Source organism: Pan troglodytes, chromosome 16 (assembly GCF_028858775.2).
Source record: "Pan troglodytes isolate AG18354 chromosome 16, NHGRI_mPanTro3-v2.0_pri, whole genome shotgun sequence".
NCBI lineage: Eukaryota > Metazoa > Chordata > Mammalia > Primates > Hominidae > Pan > Pan troglodytes.
Window position 1 is genome coordinate 7,481,538 of NC_072414.2, and position 19,980 is coordinate 7,501,517.

The 19,980-nt window shown below is 49.4% G+C and overlaps 1 protein-coding gene across 12 annotated transcripts in view; it reads left to right on the forward strand.

Annotated features, from left to right (window-relative positions):
* Positions 1 to 19,980, forward strand: part of OCA2 (OCA2 melanosomal transmembrane protein) — a 345,392-nt gene that overhangs the window by 75,671 nt on the left and 249,741 nt on the right. For 10 of the 12 annotated variants that reach the window (XM_054667272.2, XM_016927806.4, XM_016927803.4 and 7 more), the window contains 3 exons: positions 3,644 to 3,804; positions 6,009 to 6,091; positions 7,262 to 7,415. In XM_054667272.2, the coding sequence (XP_054523247.1) occupies positions 3,644 to 3,804; positions 6,009 to 6,091; positions 7,262 to 7,415 (398 nt within the window). The remainder of the gene's footprint in view (positions 1 to 3,643; positions 3,805 to 6,008; positions 6,092 to 7,261; positions 7,416 to 19,980) is intronic. The other 2 variants (XM_016927809.4, XM_054667273.2) reach the window with 1 other exon arrangement.

The following is a 19,980-nucleotide window of genomic DNA, read 5'->3' on the forward strand; positions in this document are numbered from 1 at the left end:
CTCTTTTGCGTTCAGCGTGGCCCATCTTCCAGTCCCTGCTGTCCTGGCTGTGTCACCTTGCTCTGATGACTGCTGTGGCACCTCCTACTGTGCTTGCTCTGGCCTTCTTGCATGCCTCAGAATTTTTAGTTAGAAGTCATACACATCCTGTAGGATAGTAGATACAGAGGCCAGTGGTGTTTAAGCTTGGAGATGAGCATGCCTTGACTTCTGCAGGCATTAGTTGGAGGGTTCATGTAAATCTAGCGAGAATCTGGCTGTGTTGAGGTTTGCGGTTGCTGTGGCAACCTGCGGTGCACTAGACACTCAGAATTACCGGGCGCCCTGCCAGCTGTCTGCCAGACCTTGCTCTATGCCCCCCCTCCCACTGGGGTAAGAGCTACTTTTTCCCCTCCTACCTTCTCATGGCTGCAGGAATTCCCACTGCGCCCTCTGGCTGCCAGATTAGATGCACTTCCCAAGCAAATGAAGGCCTTTGCTCCTTAGGGGAGATAGAGGCAGCGGGAGAGGGTGAAGCTTGGCATCACTGGGGGATGCTTTCCCGGGATCTTCCCCAGGCTTCCTGTCTTCCTGGGGAGTGTCCGCTGGGGTTCCTGGAGGAAAAGCCTGCAAGAAGATGTGAACACCTCCATCTGTGGCTCTCAGAGGCTCCCATGCTCAAGCGAGCCCACACTTGACCTTGAGCAATGTCTACATTTTCTGACTGAATCCCGCCTGATTCTGAAGTGTGGGGCTGGCACCTGTCCCAGGGAAGTCGCCTCTTCCTACAGTCACCTGTTTTGCTCTAGGTTTCAGGCGAGTTGTTTCTGCTGCAGCCTTATTCTGGGATCAGGAGTGGGCGGTTAACTGATGTCTGCCCAGCCTTTTCTGGGTGAAAGGGTGGGAGGGCTGTTTCTCAGCTCTCCAGCCAGGGTCCAGAGCCTATTTTGGAATGGACATGGTCATTAAGGTGTCTGTGCATGAAGGCCCCTGAAGCCCCCGGTACTGCTAGTGCGGCGGGCATCCGTGGAGGGTCCTGGAGAGGTGGGACCCTCCGATGGGGTGCTCTGATCAGGCAAATATTTTTGATGATTATTATTTAAAAAGGAATTAATTCAGTTAGCTAAATGGCAAGTGTTTTTTTCTTTAGTCTACTTACTTGATAGCCTCAGTGAACTGAAATTTTAGGAAACTGGCTTGCTTTCCTTGCAGTTGCTGTAATCTGTTGCATAGTCTTGGTTTTTGTAGTCCTTCTGGCAGTCTCCCTACTTCTTCCGAGGACACCCTCTCCTTAGCCAGTGACCTACCCAGCAGGGCACCAGCAGCCTTCCAGAAAGGCCTGGCACTTGAGGCTTTCTGGTGAGCCGGGGGCACACTGGTCACGGTTTGTGCTTCCCTCTGCTCAGTGGATGGAGGCACCCACAGTTTTAGAAGCACTCCCCTTCCACTGGGGTCAGGGCGGCGCTGATGTCAGCTGAGTGCGTGTGCACGTGTTTGTATTTTCTTCATCACTTTAAAACTGTGCCTGAGCTGTAAAGTATCTCCATGTGAGAGAACCGAAGAGCTGTGTGATGTTGACAGACTTTGTTTCTCATTCTTGTGCCTCGACCTCTGCATTACTTCCCCAGGATGAAGAAAGCCAAGACTTGCCCTGTGTTCCTGGCCCCCCTCATGAAGTTCCCAGGACATGCCACCCTCCTGGGCAGGACTTACCCGCAGGGGGAAGGGGAGATAGAGCAACCGGCTGCCAGGCTGACCCAGGAACCTGAAGGGGGAGGCTGGATCCTGTCCAGAAACCGTCCTCAGTGGGACTCAGGCAGGAGGGGGAGATTTCGGGGAACACTGGCACCAAACCTGATCAGTCAGTAGAGATCCCAGGCGAGCACAGCAGCTTAGGTCACTAAGATGAGATGATAGCCTCAGCCCTCTGGTCATCCCATCCAGGCCCCAGTGTGCCCCCTTTATTCTAAGGCATTTTGCCGAGCTCCTTCTGGAGCAGCCTGAGTGCACCAGGCCCCACGCAGGACCCCACAGCCTGAGTCCCTCCCAGCAGGGGGCAGGGCAGCCTGCCTTTCTTGGCAGGGGGTGGGGATGGGTGGGGGCAGGGAGCTGTCTCGCCTGCTCCCTGTGTGGCCTTCGAATTTGGATGAAGAGGGAGAGAGAGCCTGGGAGAGATGAAGGCCGCATGGGGGAGGACGGGTGCTGCGTCCTCCAGCGCGATGGGTCACCAGCCACGATGAGGGTGATTTGAGCCTCTAGCAGGCTCCTTGGAAAAGGGCAGTGTTCCCAGGGATTAACCACGCTTTCCGGAAACTCACGGACCCTCTCGAAAGACCCTGAGCTTTGTGAAAGCTGCAGGCCTCAGGCCTGAGGCCTGCCTGGGGAGGAGGGGAAGCCAGCTGGACCCCGCCCCCCACAAGGTGATTCCCTGAGAAAGGGCGTGCAGTGTAGGCGTGAGGTAGGAGGGGCCTCGGCCTGGTTGGAAAGGCCCGCAGCAATGTCCTCAGGGCTGTCCTCTGAGCAAGAGCTCGAGGCCTCCTCCCGGCCCTCTGGCCTGCCCTGTGGAGGAGGCTGGGTGAAGGACACCCGGGGTGTCTGCTGTGAGGGGAGGAGCTTCTGGAGAAAGCACCACTCTCCTTTAGCCGGTGAATAGCAAAGCCGCCTTTCTTTCGGAACCTCAGTGTCTCCCGCAGCAGCCAGGCGGTGTCGGTTCAGTAGTTGCAGGGTCTATTTCAGAAGCCTGTAATTGTAGCACCTGAAGTTCTTTGTCCCTGAATTGTTGTCTGAAGGAGGCCTGTCAGGCTCCCAGGGCACTGGGCAAATGAACAGAAGCCAGCAAACCTCTACAACCAGGTCAGTTAAGGGCGCCGTCCTTGTCTCCCGCTCTCCTTTCTCTTCCTCCCTCCCTTCCTGCTCTTCTTTGCTGCGTCCTCTTCTTTCTCCTCTCCCTTTCTCTCTCCCTCCCTTCTCCCCATTCTCCCTATTCTCTCCCTCCCTCTTTCCCCATCCCTTTCATTCTCTCCTTTTTCCCATGTGATGCATTTTGTATCACGCCCAGCGCTGCATCCTGGGCTCTCAGAGGACGTGGAGGAGACTGTGAGATTCAGAGGGGAGGAGAAAACACTGTTTCCCCACCCTCCTAGCTTCTCCAACCAGGGCCCTGCAGATTAGACACGAAGGACAGGTTAACAAGAAAAAGGCATACTCATGTATTTCATATAAGCGTTGCTTGACAAGCAACAGCTGAGCTTGGTGTTTTGGTGCTAGGTTTGATGAAGAGTGGGGTCCTGAAAGGTGTGATAGGACGAGAGCACATGAGCAAGCGCAGGAAACGGGCCGGGAGGGGCCCTGGCGAGGCCTGTCCATTCAGGTCCCTCTTGGCCTCCCTCCATCTTTGGAGCTAAGGATGCACCCTTTCCCTGGTGTGGGGGGCACCTCTCACAAGAGGGTCACGACGATCTGCTTCAGGGGAGTTAGGTCTTGAATGAGGGCTGAGATGTGGGTAATAAGAAAGGCAGGAAGATCGTGTTAATGGCCAAGGGCGTGGGGCACCTGGGGAAACGCATTTCTTCACACACTGTCAGAGGAGGGTGTGTGTCTGGCGGGCGGTGGGGACATGGGGTTCCTCCTGTCTGCCTTGTGGTTCTCCTTGACACTCTCCGAGCCGTGAACCTTAGCAGCCACGTGGACTCCACGCTGCTGCAGGTGGACCTGGCAGGGGCCCTAGTGGCCAGCGGGCCGAGTCGTCCTGGGAGGGAAGAGCACATCGTGGTGGAGCTGACCCAGGCTGACGCTTTGGGCTCCAGGTGGCGGCGGCCACAGCAGGTTATGCTGATAATTTATTTGAAAGGAATTGTGAAATCTCATTTCATCTCATAATAAATTGTGTTTCCTCTTGAATGGATTTGATGGGGAGCCACAGGTGAGGACACCATTCTTAGTCAATTCATTGGCTCTTCTTATCTTTTGCTTTGTCTTTGAAATTCTCTTTTTACCATTTCTCTATTTATGAAACTCTTGCCATTTCAGTAAAATCAGGCTTGCAAGTTCTTTATTCAAAACTGTTTTGCTGGGCCATTCAGGAAACATACATTTGAAATGAAAAAACTTTTTTTTTTTTTTTTTTGGTGGTGTTGAAGTGCAGTTAAGTCCGGGCCTTACGTCATGGTTCAGAAGACACTTCCACAGCACGGTTACTGTGTTTGTGGACACCTGCTAAGACAGTGCCTAAGTTCTGAGCTGCTGTATCTGTGTAGGCCTGTGCTCAGCCTTGTCTCTGAGCCTTGTCAAGCCTTCATTCACATCCTGCAAAGGCAGCCAGGAAGCGGTGGCTGTCATGGCAGCCCAGAGCCTAGACTCCAGAGGCAGGGCTCCTTCCATGCAAGCCTGACTCCCCCGAGCCCTGGCCTCGGAGACTCCACTGGATTATCACGGTGACTTCTGCATGGAAGTCGTAGCCCTGGTTCATGGATGTTCCCTGTTATAACCAGTAGAAAGAAACCCCGCCCATGCACAGGCTGTGTCACCTGCAATGGAGCATCTGAAGAATGAATGCACCCTCCCCTTTTCCTGCCTCGTAGAGCATGGTCCACAGAGCAAAGGTCTCATTATGAACTAGCATGCAGTGTCCTGGACTGTGGCTGACGCAACACCAATGTTCTGAACCGGCTGCCCTGGCCAGGGTCTTAGGATGTCAACTTGGTTCCCTGTGTGAAAAGCACAGCCCTCTGGCAAGGGGCTCCTTGGTGATGAGCAATGACCTTTGCCCTCTGACCTGGGCCTTGCATGGAGAAGGGCAGGACCTTACACAGCCTGCGGTCTCGCTGCCTCCCCAGCTCTTGCATATTAATAACCCAGATTAAATGATCTGTATGGCACCTCCCTGCTCTCTTGGGGTGGCCCTTCCTAACATGCTGATGCACCCAAAATGCCCACAGGTAAATCCAGCCCCAGAAACATGGGAAACCCAAGAGATCTTTACTAAAGGATTTTTCCCCCCAGACACGCTCTTTGCAAACACTGAAGTACCTAAAAGAACTTCTGTTCTCTCATGCGTGTGCTTCTTTGCTTTGACCAGTTTCAGAGATCCTGTTTTCAGTGTCCTTTGTGATTCGTGGGCGAGATTCGCATCTTCCCATTGAGGGTCCCCCCCTCCCCCCGCTCCCCAGGCTGCCTCCCCAGGTGATCACTCTCCTGCACCCCAGGGGCAAGAACATGCAAGGCAGGGAATGAAGCTTCACTCTGGGGCCCTTCCTTGCAGGGGCTCCTGTGCACAGGGGTGTGGAAGGTTTGCTGGGGGTAGGTTTGTTGCCTCCAGGTTGCAAGCAGTTGCAGAAGCAGTTCTCAGGACTCAGAGCACTCAGAAGAGTTCTCCAAGTCTCTAGTAACTTGTAGTGATTCATTTTTTAAATTAAAAAAAATTTATATTAGAAAATTTTTAGAGTCGGGGGTCTCACTCTGTTGCCCAGGCTGGGGTGTAGTGGTATGATCTCAGCTCACTGTAACTTTGAACTTCTGGGTTCACGGGATCCTCCTGCCTCAGCCCCCTGGGACCACAAGTACATGCCACCAGGCCTGGCTAATTTTTAAAATTTTTTTTGTGCAGACAGGGGTCTTGCTCTGTTGCCCAGGCTGATCTTGAACTATTGGCCTCAAGTGATCCTCCCACCTTGGCCTCCCAAAGTGTTGGGATTACAGGCGTGAGCCAGCGCGTCTGGGCGTGATTTCTTTTTCTCGTATTAAATCACTATTTACTTCTATGCCTTTTGTACTTTTGTACACTAATTCTGCATTTTTTCTTTTGAATCCTTTTTCTTAAACAAAGCTCTCTAAATTGTGGAAATTCCCAGCTCCAACCACCTGCACTAGCTCCTAACATCAGAGATGTGAGAGCTCAAATAAAGATGCTCTCCTGTTTCTTTCTTTCTCCTTTTCTTTTTTGAAACAAATACCTAGACCGAGCAGTGCCAGATCCCAGATGGTGTCTCAGGTGAAAAGCCTCACCATAACTTATGCTTTGGCTTGTACAGGTCACTCATAACTGGACGGTGTATTTAAATCCGAGGAGAAGCGAGCACTCAGTGATGAGCAGGACCTTTGAGGTACTGACCAGGTGAGTTCTCAGTGAGTGAGGTGTTGGGGCAGGCTCTCTGGGACACGTGCGTTTAAAGGAGTCTGACCTACAGGACACTGATTTCGGCCCACATAGCACCAGGTCAGCATGTGGCTTGGACACGGCACTCATGCTGTGTAGACAGTGAGCTCAAAGGCTGTGGGAGGACATCGTAGCCATGGGTGTCAGGATGTGAGAGGGTCGACTGCAGAAGTCACTTTGAAACAAATGCTATTTTTTGGTTGACGTTCTAATTTCATTAATGTGAAGCTGTACGATGGAGAATTCTAGGAAATTTAGGATTCTTCTTCCTTAACTAATGCTGCTTCATATTCAGTTGGTACTCTTGCTTGGTGTGTTAGACAGCTAAGGCTGCCGTATCATAGTACTACACACTGGGTGGCTTAAATGTCAGTCATTTACCTTGTAATTCTAGAGGCTGGAAGTCCGAGGTCAAGGTGTCGACAGGGTCAGTTTCTCCCAAGGCCTCTCCCCTGGCTTATGACCATCCCTCTGTGCCCGTCTTCTCATCTCTCCTTGTATGGACACCCATCCTACTGGATTAGGAGTCATCCCCATAACCTCATTTAACCTTCTTCACCTTGTTAAAGACCCTCCCTCTACCTACAGTCCCATTTGGAGGTACTCGGGGTTAGGACTTCAACAGAGGAATTGTTTTTGGAGGAAGGGGACATAATTCGGCCCATAAAACATATTGGCCTGAACTTGAAAAAACGCTTCAGTGTTCACCACAGACCTGTGGTCACTTGCAGGCTTCTCGCCTGTAGTGCGTCTCCCCACTCTCAGGGACTGGAGTTCAAATAGCTGGCTTTGCTCTTAGTTAGCAGGTAAACTGGTCGGGTATGTTGGGGAGGAGGAAGAGCCAGTTCAATGGCTGGCGTCTTCTGTGCAGGCCCCTACTCACTGTTCATTGTCGGGTGGTGTCACAGGAAGGCTGAGGGGCCTGCTTGGACCAGTCGGGCTTGGCTGCAGGGAGGCTGCATCCTATGTCTCACGCCGCTGGCCTGTGCTCACTGCTCTTCCAGCTGTGAGACTGGGCGTTGGGCTGAATTGTTCCATTTGGACTCTGGTTAATGCCATGGCTGATACAGAGGGAGGTCCCCTAACTGTTGACCTTGTGAACAGTAAGGTCGTTGTTTCGTTCTGCAGAGAGACGGTGTCCATCAGCATCCGGGCCTCCCTCCAGCAGACCCAGGCTGTCCCTCTTTTGATGGCTCATCAGTACCTCCGCGGAAGTGTAGAAGCCCAGGTGACCATCGCGACGGCCATCCTCACGGGCGTCTACGCGCTGATCATATTTGAGGTAACTTTCACACCTGCTCCCCCGATCTGTCTGGGCCCACAGTCAGGGAGGCTTGAGACCCGTGAGACACTCTGGATGGGCTCAGTCCTGACTCCTTAATCAAACTGGACTAGTGTCATCATTCCTAAAGATTAGCGTGTCCCTCTCTCTAGGTAGAAAGGGAACCATACAGGAATATTTGCTGAATCTTGGCAACTGACATGAGAAGGATGGACTTTAGGAGCAGAAGTGTACCTGAGAAAACAGAATGTGCATACGATTTTCTACTCTCTCTCCGCTGCTCACTCCAAGTGTGACCTTGAGGGAACAAGAGTCACAGTCTCCTCTGAGACTCAGAGTCTGCACCTGTGTGATGGGTGTGCTCATTTGTGCCCACCTGCACCATGGGGTTGTGTGTGTGAGGGGACACGGATGGCCTGGGGCTGTGTGCCCGGAGGGATTATTTGATTATCTGTTCCGTCTACCAACTTGGCTTATGGGCATTTCCACATGTGATCTTAAGCCCAGTCAATGTTATGTTTCTGGGAAGTTCTAAGTGTGGCTATGCCTTCAATAGCACGAAGCAATGTGCAGACCCTTCCTGGGCTGGGCAGGTCCGTTGTTGCTTTAACTATGAAATCGAACTTAACCACAACACGGACAGGAGCCTGGAAGGTCAGTGCATGATGTGACCGTTAGAGGCGCGTCCTAGTGAGCTTGGGATAGGTCTGAGAAATACCTGGGGATGTTGAGATGGCAGGCTGGAGGAGTGGCCAGGAAAGTTCCAGAACTTTGCTTGTGGTTGTTGAGTCCACCTGCTGAGGAATGACGACCCCAGTAAGTTGAGCCCTCACCTGTCTAACAAGGACCACTCACAGGATTGTTATCTCTTACATCTCTTCAGTTCTAGAACAGTTTTGTTCCCTCCATTTTCTATCCATTTTCTTTTAAATCAATATTACTGTTGTTTCACGGTTCCCATGACCACCCTGTGATTTGACACAGGAACCCGCAGGCTCAGGGGCAGCTGTCCTCTGGGCTGGGGTTTATTGCCATGCCCGGCAGTGGAAACCTGCTGAGCCTGGAGGAACCCAGGAGTGGGCTTCTGAAAGGTCTCCTCTCCCGGGAGGGCCCACACAGAGCATGCCCCTCCCTCCAGCAGCCAGAGGCAGCCATATGCGGTGTTGCTGCCCTGGGCAACCTGTTGGAGACTGAGTTTTTGTGGAGGCCGGTTAGATGGTCACCCTCAGCTTACCAAGATCCCTGCTCCCAGAAAGCAAGCAGGTGCGCACCATTTATAAATCACATTTTATACAGTCTGGGCATGCAGGTAATACAGCAGAACACACTGCCGCAGGCCCACAAGACAGCCTTCTCTTTGGTAATGAGGGAATAGTCCCGAAGCTGAGTACCCAGAAGCCAGCCAAGGGCCCTTCTAAAGGTGACATTAGGTGAAATCTTTACTGCACCACCATCTAGTTGACAAATCCTATTCTGTTGTTCTGTAGAATATTCTATACCCTGATTCAGCGCTGGGTTCCTCATGGGATTAATTAGCTGCTCTATCCTATTTCCTACGGACTACAATTGAGATCTGAAGCCTTCAGGTTCCATTTTGGGGTGCCTGTGCTTCACAGGTGTGCAGGGGTCTGGCCTGCGTCCAGGAGGGGGACCCTATGTCTGGATGTCCTGCTGTCAGGGGTGCGGAGAATGCTCAGGGAGTTGAGGTGGTGGAGAAGGGTGCCCAGCTCCCTGCCACTTTTTCTCTTAATGATTTTAATACCCACCAGGGCCCACTGCCCTCCTAAGATAAATCCTATTTCTGTAATGATCAACTTTCTTAGTAATGAGCTCTTCTCTTAGTAACTTCCAGTGGTGTCCACTGAATTTATTTACTTTCCCTCTTCCCCTTTTTTACTATTATTTTACCATTATAGATTTAATAAATTCAATGTGCTTTAATTAGTTACAGTCATTAATTAAAAAATACAATACAATGCCAATTATTTTTAATGGGCTTCTCTGTTATTCTAGGGTTTGTTCACTTTTTTTGTAAAATTGTTCAACCTTTGAAAACTACATAATTTGCAAAGATTTATTTTCATTAATTAATAGTTATTATTATTTGTCATTTAGAAAAAACCTCTCCTTCTCTACAAAAAGCCATTTCTAGATTTTAAAAGTCCTGTACTTTGATTTTTTTAAATTATGGCTAGCAGATATTTAAGAGGCCAGTTCGACATGGTTTCCACCCTTACAGAAACAAAAAGCAGAGGCCACCACACAGAAACCAGCCACACATAGAAGGGAGCATGGCAGGGTCTCAGGAAGGGCCTTGGAGGGCAGTCCCTGGATTCCATGAGCAGTGTGGCAGCCCAAGACCTCCCAGAGGCTGCCTCCCCATGCAGCCCATCCGTTTCCTGGCAATCTTTCAGTAGGTCTCCCTACACGGCTTGTTCTACACATCTGGTGGTCCAAGGCCCTTCTGTCATAGCTGTCCATGTGCCCCTGCCTATGACAGGGTGTGGTCTTTCTATTGGTGTGTAGTGATATCTTACTGTGCTTTCAACTTAATTTCTCTAATGATGATAATGTTGGACATTATCTTTTCATGTATTTATTTGCCACCTGTCCATCTTCTTCAGCGTGATGTCTGTATGTGCCTTTTGCTTATTTTCTAATTGAATTGTTTTTAAAAATGTTGAGCTTTGACTGTTCTTTATATATTGTAGATATAAAGACTGTTGGATATGTGGTTTGCAAATATTTTCTCTTAGTCTAGTTTATAATTTTTTTCCCTTTTTTTTTGAGACAAAGCGCTGGGATTACAGGCATGAGCCACAGTGCCGGCCTTTTTTTTTTCTTTTTTGAGATGGAGTCTCCCTCTGTTGCCCAGGCTGGAGTGCAATGGTCCAATCTTGGCTCACTGCAACACCATCTCCTGGGTTCAAGTGATTCTCCTGCCTCAGCCTCCCAAGTAGCTAAAACTACAGGTGCGTGCTGCCACGCCTGACTAATTTTTTTGTATTTTTTGTAGAGACAGGGTTTTACCATGTTGGCCAGGCTGGTCTTGAACTCCTGACCTCAAGTGATCCACCCACTTCAGCCTCCCAAAGTGCTGGGATTACAGGCATGAGCCACTGTGCTGGGCCAGTTTTTTTCTGTTATAGATTGCGGTTTGGGTGTCAAGTCTAAGAACTTATTGCTTAGTTGCAATAATTCCAGAGTCCAAAGATTGGTTTTCTTTTTTTTTTTTCAGTTTTACTTTTAAGACCAGGATCTATTTTGAGTTAGTTTTATTATTATTATTTTTTTCTTTGAGACGAGGTTTCAGTCTGTCACCCTGGCTGGAGTGCAGTAGCATGATCACAGCTCACTGCAGCCTCAAACTCCTGGGCTCAAGTGATCCTCCTACCTCGGTCTCCCGAGTAGCTGGGACTACAGGCATGCAATACCATACTTGGCTAAGTTTTAAAATTTTTTTTGTAGAATCAGGGTCTTGCTATGTTGCCCAGGATGGTCTTGAATTCCTGGCCTCAAGAGATTCTCCTGCTTTGGCTTCTTAAAGTGCTAAGATTACAGGTGTGAGTGACTGTGCCAGGCCTTGAGTTATTTTTTTGTGTTTGTGTGAGAGTTTTAAGTGAAGGTTCACTTTTAAACCTATGGATGTCCAACTGGGCCAGCATCATTTATCGACAAGACTACCCCTCCTCAGTTGAATTGCATTTGCTCCTTGGTTAAAAATTAATCGGACATATTTGTGGGGTATCTCTCTGGGTTCTCTATTCTGTCCCATTGGTAATGTGTCTGTTCCTCCACCAGTACCACCCTATCTTGATTACTGCAGGTGTAAGTTTGGACACTGGGAAGAGTGATTCCTCACACTTATTATTTTTTTTTCCCAAAATTGTTCTGGCTATTCTGTGGCCATTTGTTTTCCAAATACATTTTCCCCTCTTCGTCCTCCAGCTTTATTGGAATAAAGTTACATTTCTATTTTCTAGGACTTCAGTTGCTTTTTCATGTGGTGCTTTGACATCCACATTTTAGAATGGCCTTCTAGTCCCTAAACATAGTATATATTTTGGTCTTCTTTGATTTTTTAAATAATTTTCATGATACTGATCTTGTACATCTTTTCTTAAATTTATACCTAAGTGTTTCCTTTTCTTTGGAGCAATTGTAAATGGTACTGAGTTTTTATTTTGATTTCCACCTATCTATTGTCAGTACATATAAATGCATTTTTCTGTGTATTAATCTTATACCTTGTCATTTTATTGAATTTACCTATTACTTCTCAGTTTTTAAAAAATAAAATTATTGAGATTTCCTATGTAGACAATCATGTCATTTGCAATGAGGACAGTTTTATTTCTTCTTTTCCAATCTGTATGTCTTTAATTTCCTTTTCTTGCCTTACTGCAGTGGCTAGAATGGGAATGGTAAGACTGGCATTGTTCTCAATCTTAAAGGGAAAGCATTCAGTCTTTCACCATGAAGTATGGCATTATTAGTTTTTGTAGGTGCTCTTTATGAGACTGAGGAAATTCTTTTCTTTTCCTAATGTACTAAGAGGGGTTTTTTGTTGTGTTTTTTCTTTTCTTCTCTCTCTCTCTCTTTTTTTTTTAAACCATAATTGGGTGTTGAGTTTTGTCAGCATCTTTTTTGTGTCAATTGATGTGTTCATATGGTTTTTTTTCATTAGCTGCTTGAGATGGTGGATTACATTGATTTATTTTAGAATATTGGACTAGACTTGCATATCTGGAATAAATCCTTCCTTTCTAATGTGAGCGTTTATTACTATAATTTTCCCTGTCAGCACTGCTGTAGCTGCATCTTACAGATTTTGATCTGTAGTGTTTTCAGTTTCAGTTAGTTCTCTCTAATTCTTACATTTCCCTGAGACTTCCACTTTGACCCATAGATTATTTAGATGTGTGTTGTTTAAATTCTAGATATTATAGATTTTCCTGTTGTCTGTCTATTACTAAATTACAGTTTGATTCATTTATAGTTAGAGAACTTACACTATATTTAATCCTTTAAATTTGTTGACTTTGTGTGTGTGTGTGTGAGACAGAATCTCGCTCTGTTGCCCAGGCTGGAGTGCAGTGGTGCAATCTCAGCCCACTGCAACCTCCGCCTTGTGGGTTCAAGTGATTGCCCTGCCTCAGCCTCCCAAGTAGCTGAGACCACAGGCGCACACCATCATGCCTGGCTACTTTTTGTGTTTTTAGTAGAGACTGGCTTTTGCCATGTTGGCCAGGCTGGTCGTGAACTCCTGGCCTCAAGTGATCTGCCTGCCTCGGTCTCCCAAAGTGCTGGGATTACAGGTGTGAGCCACTGTGCCCCGGCATTGTTGACTTTTTAAAAAATGACTCAGGTTTATGGTCTATCTTGATGAATATTCTGTGGGCTTAAAGTAATATGATTTTTCCTTTCTTATAATACTAGTGTAACTTGCAAATATAGATTTTTTATAGGTAGTCTAAGCAACAACTTGTGAAAACCCAACACTGACCTTTTGTTGTGTCTGTAACTTGATGTGGAAGGTAGAGAAGCCTGCAGGGGTGTTAAAGGAATAGTATGTTCTACCTTATGTTTCTGTGACTTCTGTGTGTCCATAACTCCCTAGGGGAAGGTCCACATTATGAGGGGAGGGCTGGATGCAATCGCCAGCCCTGTGGGCTCCCCAGCAGTGGAGCCAACATTGCATTATTCCTAGGATCTACTCTAGGGGTAGAATTTGCCTTGGGCAATGACTCAGAAGTTGTCTTGTTTCAGGCAAAGCTGCTTCCCCAGAACTGGAGGTCTCTAGATTCTGCAGGCAGGCATGCTTAGGCTGTGCCACTGCTGTCTGCATCCTGCTCTGCTCAGGGGAGTCTTGGGGTGGCTTGCAGATGCCCCTGCCTGTCCTCCCAATCTGCTGCTGCCAGCTGCTCCCCAGATGCTGACACTGTTGCCTCAGGCTATGGCCTCCTCCCTGATCCCTTCTCATCTGCTCTGTTTGAAATGTTTGTTTTTTGGTGCCGAAAAGAAATAGCACTTGAACATAAATTTAATTTCCTCAGCAAGGCCGTTTTTATACTTTCTGCAGAAAGGGTACACTCGCCAGTAGTTTTGCCATGAGAGTATACCGAACAAAGGAGACAGGGTCATTTATAACCTGACGCGTCCACCTTACTGCTGTGTCTGGTTTCCATTGGCTAGGACGGGACCTCACATTTTGTATTTGTTTTGATTGGCTAGCAACTTAGAACTTTTTAAAAGAGGCAAAGGCAGAGGACAACAAAGGAAGGAGGAAGTAACTTGTAGAATGCTGAGAAAGGTAAAAACAAACACCTTTAAATAAGGAAGAGGAACAGGCTATGAGCTAATGCTTGCTTGGATTAGTATAAGCATGCCAGGACAAATATTTAGGCTAAATTGTGGGAGCTAAGAACATAAAGTACATTGATTTCTTTATTATGGCCAGCAGATATTTAAGAATGTTAGCACAGGTATTTGAATAAATTTTGCTTCTAAGAGAAGTTACTATTTATTTCTAATGAGATGGGGAGGAAAGTCTTTGAAGAGGAAACTCTACTCTAGTTTTTACATGCTTTGTCGTGGGCGTTCCATCTCACTTATTGTGTCTGTTGTTGGTTGCTTTTGTTCAGTGTTGATTCCCAGTGCCTTGGACACTGCCTGGCCTAGAGCAAGTGCTCAATAAATATTAAACAAATGTTTCCAGAGCATCTTCAGATATTTGAGACAGGTGCTAAGGTCCTCTGGGTCTGGTCTAACTTGGCTCCTACGTGGGGGGCACTTTCCACCCCTGACTTTGTGCCCAGTGACCCATGAGTGACTGAATGGGAACAAAGGATCAGCCAGGGTTCCCTTAGGTCTTTTAATAGCTTGATGGGATGAAATTATTTCAGGAAATACCTTGGGTTATTTATACTTCTGGTCCTACGGATAATCATCCTGATTGGCACTTTCTTGCCTGAGGATTTGGGGTTGTATCTTTCATCCTTGTACAGTAGTTCTTTTTTTTTTTTGAGATGGAGTCTCGCCCAGGCTGGAGTGCAATAGTGCAATCTCGGCTCACTGCAACCTCCACCTCCCGGGTTCAAGCAATTCTCCTGCCTCAGCTTCCCAAGTATCTGGGATTACAGGTGCGAGCCATCACCCCCGGCTAATTTTTTGTATCTTTAGTAGAGATGGGGTTTCACCATGTTGGCCAGGCTGGTCTCGAACTCCTGATCTCATGATCTGCCTGCCTTGGCCTCCCAAAGTGCTGGGATTACAGGCATGAGCCACCATGCCCGGCCCATCCTTGTAAAGTAGTTCCTGTTGAAAGTCCCAAAGAACACAGTTGGAGCAATCCTCCTAACTCTTGCACTTTGCATCTATAATAGGGCTCTGGGAGATTTTCCAATGCAGCATTCTAAAAATTCCATTATCAGAGCTAAGGCTTCTATGCCCTTATACTGTATAAAATTATAATAGTTCTGACACAGTCTTAATGAACAATATTTCACAACATAAATGAGACAGTGCATTTTCTCCATGTGTCTTCCATCCAACCCCTGGTATTATGTTTTAAGAAGGATTGCCACCACAGCTCCTTTCTGATGGAAACAAGCGGGCCCTTTCTTTCCCTTCACCCACTTTATGTAATTGTAGCAAAATGATGCAGCCTTTGTGTAACATCGTGTTTCATTGCTCTGGGTCCTTTCATATTTAATTTAGGAGTTCGTGTAGTGTTTGGTTTAAAAATTAACTGTGAAATTAAATTCGAGAGAGATGAATAGAGAACACCTTCCATCTTCCAGGGAGTCTCCATTTTAATTTACAGAAATGGGAAGCATATTTGGAGAGAGAAGAGCTGCATTTCAAAACCCAATGCACGTATCATAACACTGCAAACCTCCAAGTTAGGTTTTCCTAATTTCTGTTCTTATGATGCTCTGCAGGGCTGCAATTTAAATCTGTAGCCAATGGCTCTGCCCCCTCATTCATTTCTTTTTGTCTGCAAGCCTCTTCTTACTGCTGATTCATGGAACATATTGCATAAGTAGCACTGGCAAACTTGCTCCATTACCTTGTTCCAGAGATACCTCTCCTTTTCTTTCTTGAAAAGGACTCCTTCAGAACTGCAGGAAAACTGGTGGATTATGTAATACACTCCCTCTGCTTAACACATAAACTGAATTGCAGAGACACTTTTGCAGTTGAAGGAGTCGGGATGGGACATAGGTCTTCTGGCCACTGGGCCATGCTACTCACATTTTTTTCTGGCAAGCTGACAATCCAGCATTTCTTCTCAAAGTGAGTAGCCACATCATTCCTTAGAAAAATGGCAAGTATTTTGCAGACTGCTTGAAGTAGGTGGACCCTTTCCAACCTCGTCTCCTGGATGGCTCTCTTTCGCATGCCCTTGGCTGTTCCTGCACGTGCAGTGAGCTCTGGAGCATGCTGTTGTTCGAAGCCAGATCCAATGAGAGGTGGGGGGTGGTGGGGCGAAAGGAAGCCAGTGCAGGAAGGAGGGCCACGGTGAATCTTGAGGGCTCTGACTTCAAAGAAAATGATGATGGTGATAACCACTGGAGCTAACGTGTGCGGAGGGGCCAGCCCTGTTCTGGGAATTCTCTGTGTGTTAATGGACAACCCCACAACCCCATGAGGCAGACTTTATCACCACCTCCATTTTATAGTTGAGGACATCAAGCACAGAGAAGTCAGACCACTTGCCCAAAGTTCCCCAGCTGGCCAGTGGCTGCCTTTGGAGTCCACATTTCTCACCAGGGTGTGGCGCTTCTCAAGGAGATGGGAATTATCTGTAGCCAATGCCCAGAAGGCTGTGCAAGGTGAACAGATGTCTGTCATGCTCCTACCATGGGTCTGGCTCTATGTTTTCATCATCTATGTTGATTCTGAAAAGGTGCAGTAGGCTGATTAGATGACCACTTCCAAGATGTCCACATCCTAACCCCCAGACCATTTGCATATGGGACCTCACATGGCAAAAGGGGCTTTGCAGAGTGATTATGCCAATGACCTTGTGATGTAGAGACTATCTGGGTGAGCTCAGTGGGTCTTTACAAATGAAGAGCCCTCCCAGCTGTGGTCAGTGGGAGAGGTGACTATGGAATAAAGGGTCACAGAAGTGTGATGCGAGGGCTTGATTCACCGTTGATGGCTTCGAAGCTGGAAAAGAGGGGTCCTGTTCATGGGATTTGGGTGTTAGGGGAAGGTGAGGGATGGATTCTCCCCTAGAGCCTGCAGAAGGAATGCGTTCCTGCGAGGCCTCGATGTAGGATGTAGCGCACCTGCTGGATGTCTTACCTGCAGGACCAGAGGAGGGTGGGTTTGGTGACAGCAGCCCGGGAAACTCATACAGAAGGTCTCTGAAGGAGGCGTTGTGCTCCTGTTTTGCCAGTGGAGATGTGAGCTTGGGGAGATGTGGGCTTGGGGAGACGGGGGCTTGGGAGGCAGTGAAGGCAGGGTTGAACCTAGGTTCAAGACACCCCCCAGCCCTTTCTGTGGAATCACAGCCATTTCCATGGAATCAGCCTCCTTCTGAGGAGGAGAATTCGGGGTGCTGAGGACTGGCGGGCTGAACTGAGCTGAGCTGAGCTGTAGGCAGTGTGAGAGGAGCCTCCCAAGCCTGCCTGCCTCCTGGACGCCCTGACACCACAGTCCAGCTCGCAGGGGCAGTGCGAGGCGAGGCCGGCACACAGTTTCTGTCACAGCCACATTGTGAGGCGTGGTGATTTTCTTTGATATACAGGAGAAATCTGGGGCTCAAGGGGTGGAGGGGCTTCCTCCCCCACAGTCTGATGATCCCTCATGCCTTGTCTGTCATCAAAAGATCTGGCTGCCGTGAGAGCGCGGGATCAAGTGGAAGGACGTTGGGGTGCACGTGAGTGTGTGACTGTGTGTGTGTTAGTACATGAGTGTGTGTATTACTGTTTAAGCACATGTGAGGCTGTGTGTGAGTCACAGCGAGGGTGTATGTGTGTGAGACCATGTGTCTGTGTGTGATTGCATGTGAGAGTGTGACTCTGTTGTGTCTGTGTGTGCAAGTTAGTGTGTGAGTCAGCGTGTGAGACTGTTAGTGTGTGGGCATGTGAGGGTGTGTGTCAGACCATGTGTCTGGGTGTCACAGTGTGTGACTGCATGGTTGTGTCTGTGTGTACCAGTTAGTGTGTAAGACTGTGTTAGTGTGTGGGCATGTGAGGGAGGGTGAGTGTGAGACCGTGTATGTGAGGTGAGGGCGTGTGACTGTGTGTGTGTGTCTGTGTGTGGGTGTGTGCCAGACGGTCCGGGTGCCCCGCTGGCGTCCCCGCAGGCTCCCCTGCAGCCCAGCTTGGAAGTCAGGGCCTCGGCCTGTTGCTCACACTCTGGTTGGAGAGGTGGTTTCCAGAGCGCGTGCTCTGGGGAGCTGGGTGGCAGGCAAGAGTGCCCCGGGGACAACGCAGCACACCACGGGGACAGCTGCCGCAGGGCGCCCAGCAGGGGGCTGAGAGGGGGCGGAGCCGCAGGGGATGCTTCCACCCCAGGGCCGGCAGTTTCTGCTGTCTAGTGTGCACAGGTCTTTCGATATCGTAGGCTGCTTTTCCATGTTGAAAACAGGAGACGATGGACTGATGTTCTTCTGTGGGCTACTTTGGTAAATGGAAGGATCAATGACATGCAGAGAGACCCACAGGAAGGAAGAGCAGGGTGTCTTGCAGACCCGTGGGGCCCAGGGCCTGGGTGGCAGCGGCTGGACGGTGTTTCCGCGTGGGCGCGCAGCGCGCAACGTGGACACCAGCAGAGCCGGGAAGGGACAGGTTGAGACCCTCGGTTTCGCATCACTCTCAGGTCACCTTTCCCCGCTCGGGGCGTAGGCTGGAGCAAGAGGCGGTGGAGGGAGCCGGCGGCGCGGGCGGGTTCGTGGGGTGGCCCTGGGAAGGCCCAGCTTCGGAGCACCCAGATCGAGGACGCGAGCAGGCTGGGCTGGGGGTGGGACCGCCACCCTCGTGGACGTCGAGGGTGGTCTTCAGACATCCGCCAACTCTGAGATCCCGTTTCTAAGAACCCCCGAGGGCCGTGTCATTGGCACACCTCGGGCTCAGCGTTCGGGGGGCACACTGCCCTGCGCACGGCTCACGCGCTGCACCACGGAGGGCCCTGCTTTCCGGTCGCTCCCCGCAGCCAGCGTGTAGCAGCCAGAATGCAGGCTTTCAGACTCTAGGCTGTGGTTTTTCCACATTTTACTCCCCTCACCCACAAAACAGAGTAACATCTCCTGGCTTCTTGTGGGAGACGAACGCGGCAGCGCGCGTGGGGCACGGATGGGCGTCCTGGGTGGGTACCGCCAGCTTCCAGAGCCATCTCTCGTCTGAACCAGGGGTAGGGACAGCACCTGTTCAATTTTGTGTATTTAGGGATACAGTCACACGAAAGCAGCTTTGGGAACATCTCGATTCTCTAAGCTGGGGAAGTGTGGCTGGCCAATGTGACTCTCCGAAGCTGGCGGAGTTGGCAGCTCACAGGCTGTTTTATTGCGGAGCTAAGCTTCTATAGCTTCTGAGCAGAAAGCTTTTCCATATACAATAGGAATTTGTACCTTAGGAACTGAGTACTGAAAATTCAGCTCTCCTTGCAGGCCAGGCAGGATCACGTGGGGGAAGAAGCACAGTCCGTGCGTGGCTGACGCGGACCCGCAGGCCCACAGCCCACAGCTGGGCATCATCACTTCAGAACTGAAATCACAGCCAGGAGGTTTCGGATGCTGGAGGACTGCTCCACTGATTTCCTGTGGTGCCTTCGAGCTCTGGGATCTATTGTTCTGCATAACATAAGCCAGGCTAGAAAATCAGCTCAGTATTTGTGGGCAATACCTGAAAAGAAGATATTTGAATTTGGAGTGTATACCTTCTCCTTGGGTCACACGGTGTCCAAGGGGCCTTGCAAAGGGAACACATCAGATAACACACAATAATGACAAAATATCAACAAGAACAAGGGGCCAGGAACTCATCACATCCATGTAAGAGCAGAGGAAAGCAGGCCTTGGTGGCAGGGACAGACGCAGCCCTGTGAGGCTCCCGTGTGGCCTGGAGCGCCCCCCATCAGCCCGCTGAGGAAAGGCCAGCAGAAGATGATTGGGAACACAGGAACCCGGCTCTCCTGGACCGCTCGGCAGCCACAGGTTTACTCCTCAAACCAGGTACACAATCTCCTCCCCAAAAGCTTTCATCCTGTTAAGGGCCTCTGCCCCCAATGCAGGAGCCAGTGATGGGATGAGGACCAGCGGCCACAGCCTCCGAGTGGGCATTCTCTGCCCTCATGCACCCCACAGACCACAGTGAGGTAGGGCACTCACCATAGCCCACCTCCACCCTGCAGAGAAAGGAAGCAGGCGGAGCAGGCCCTGCAGGGAGGCCCCATGGGGTCGGACCACGCCCTGTAGCTCCATGGTCCAGCATCTGCCACACACCTCTTAGCTTCCTCTGTTCCAGCCTCAGCTCAAGCCTCTATGTTCCAAAGATCCAAGTTGGTTAGGTATATTTTCTGACTTCCTTGGTATCCCAGGGGACACCCCTAC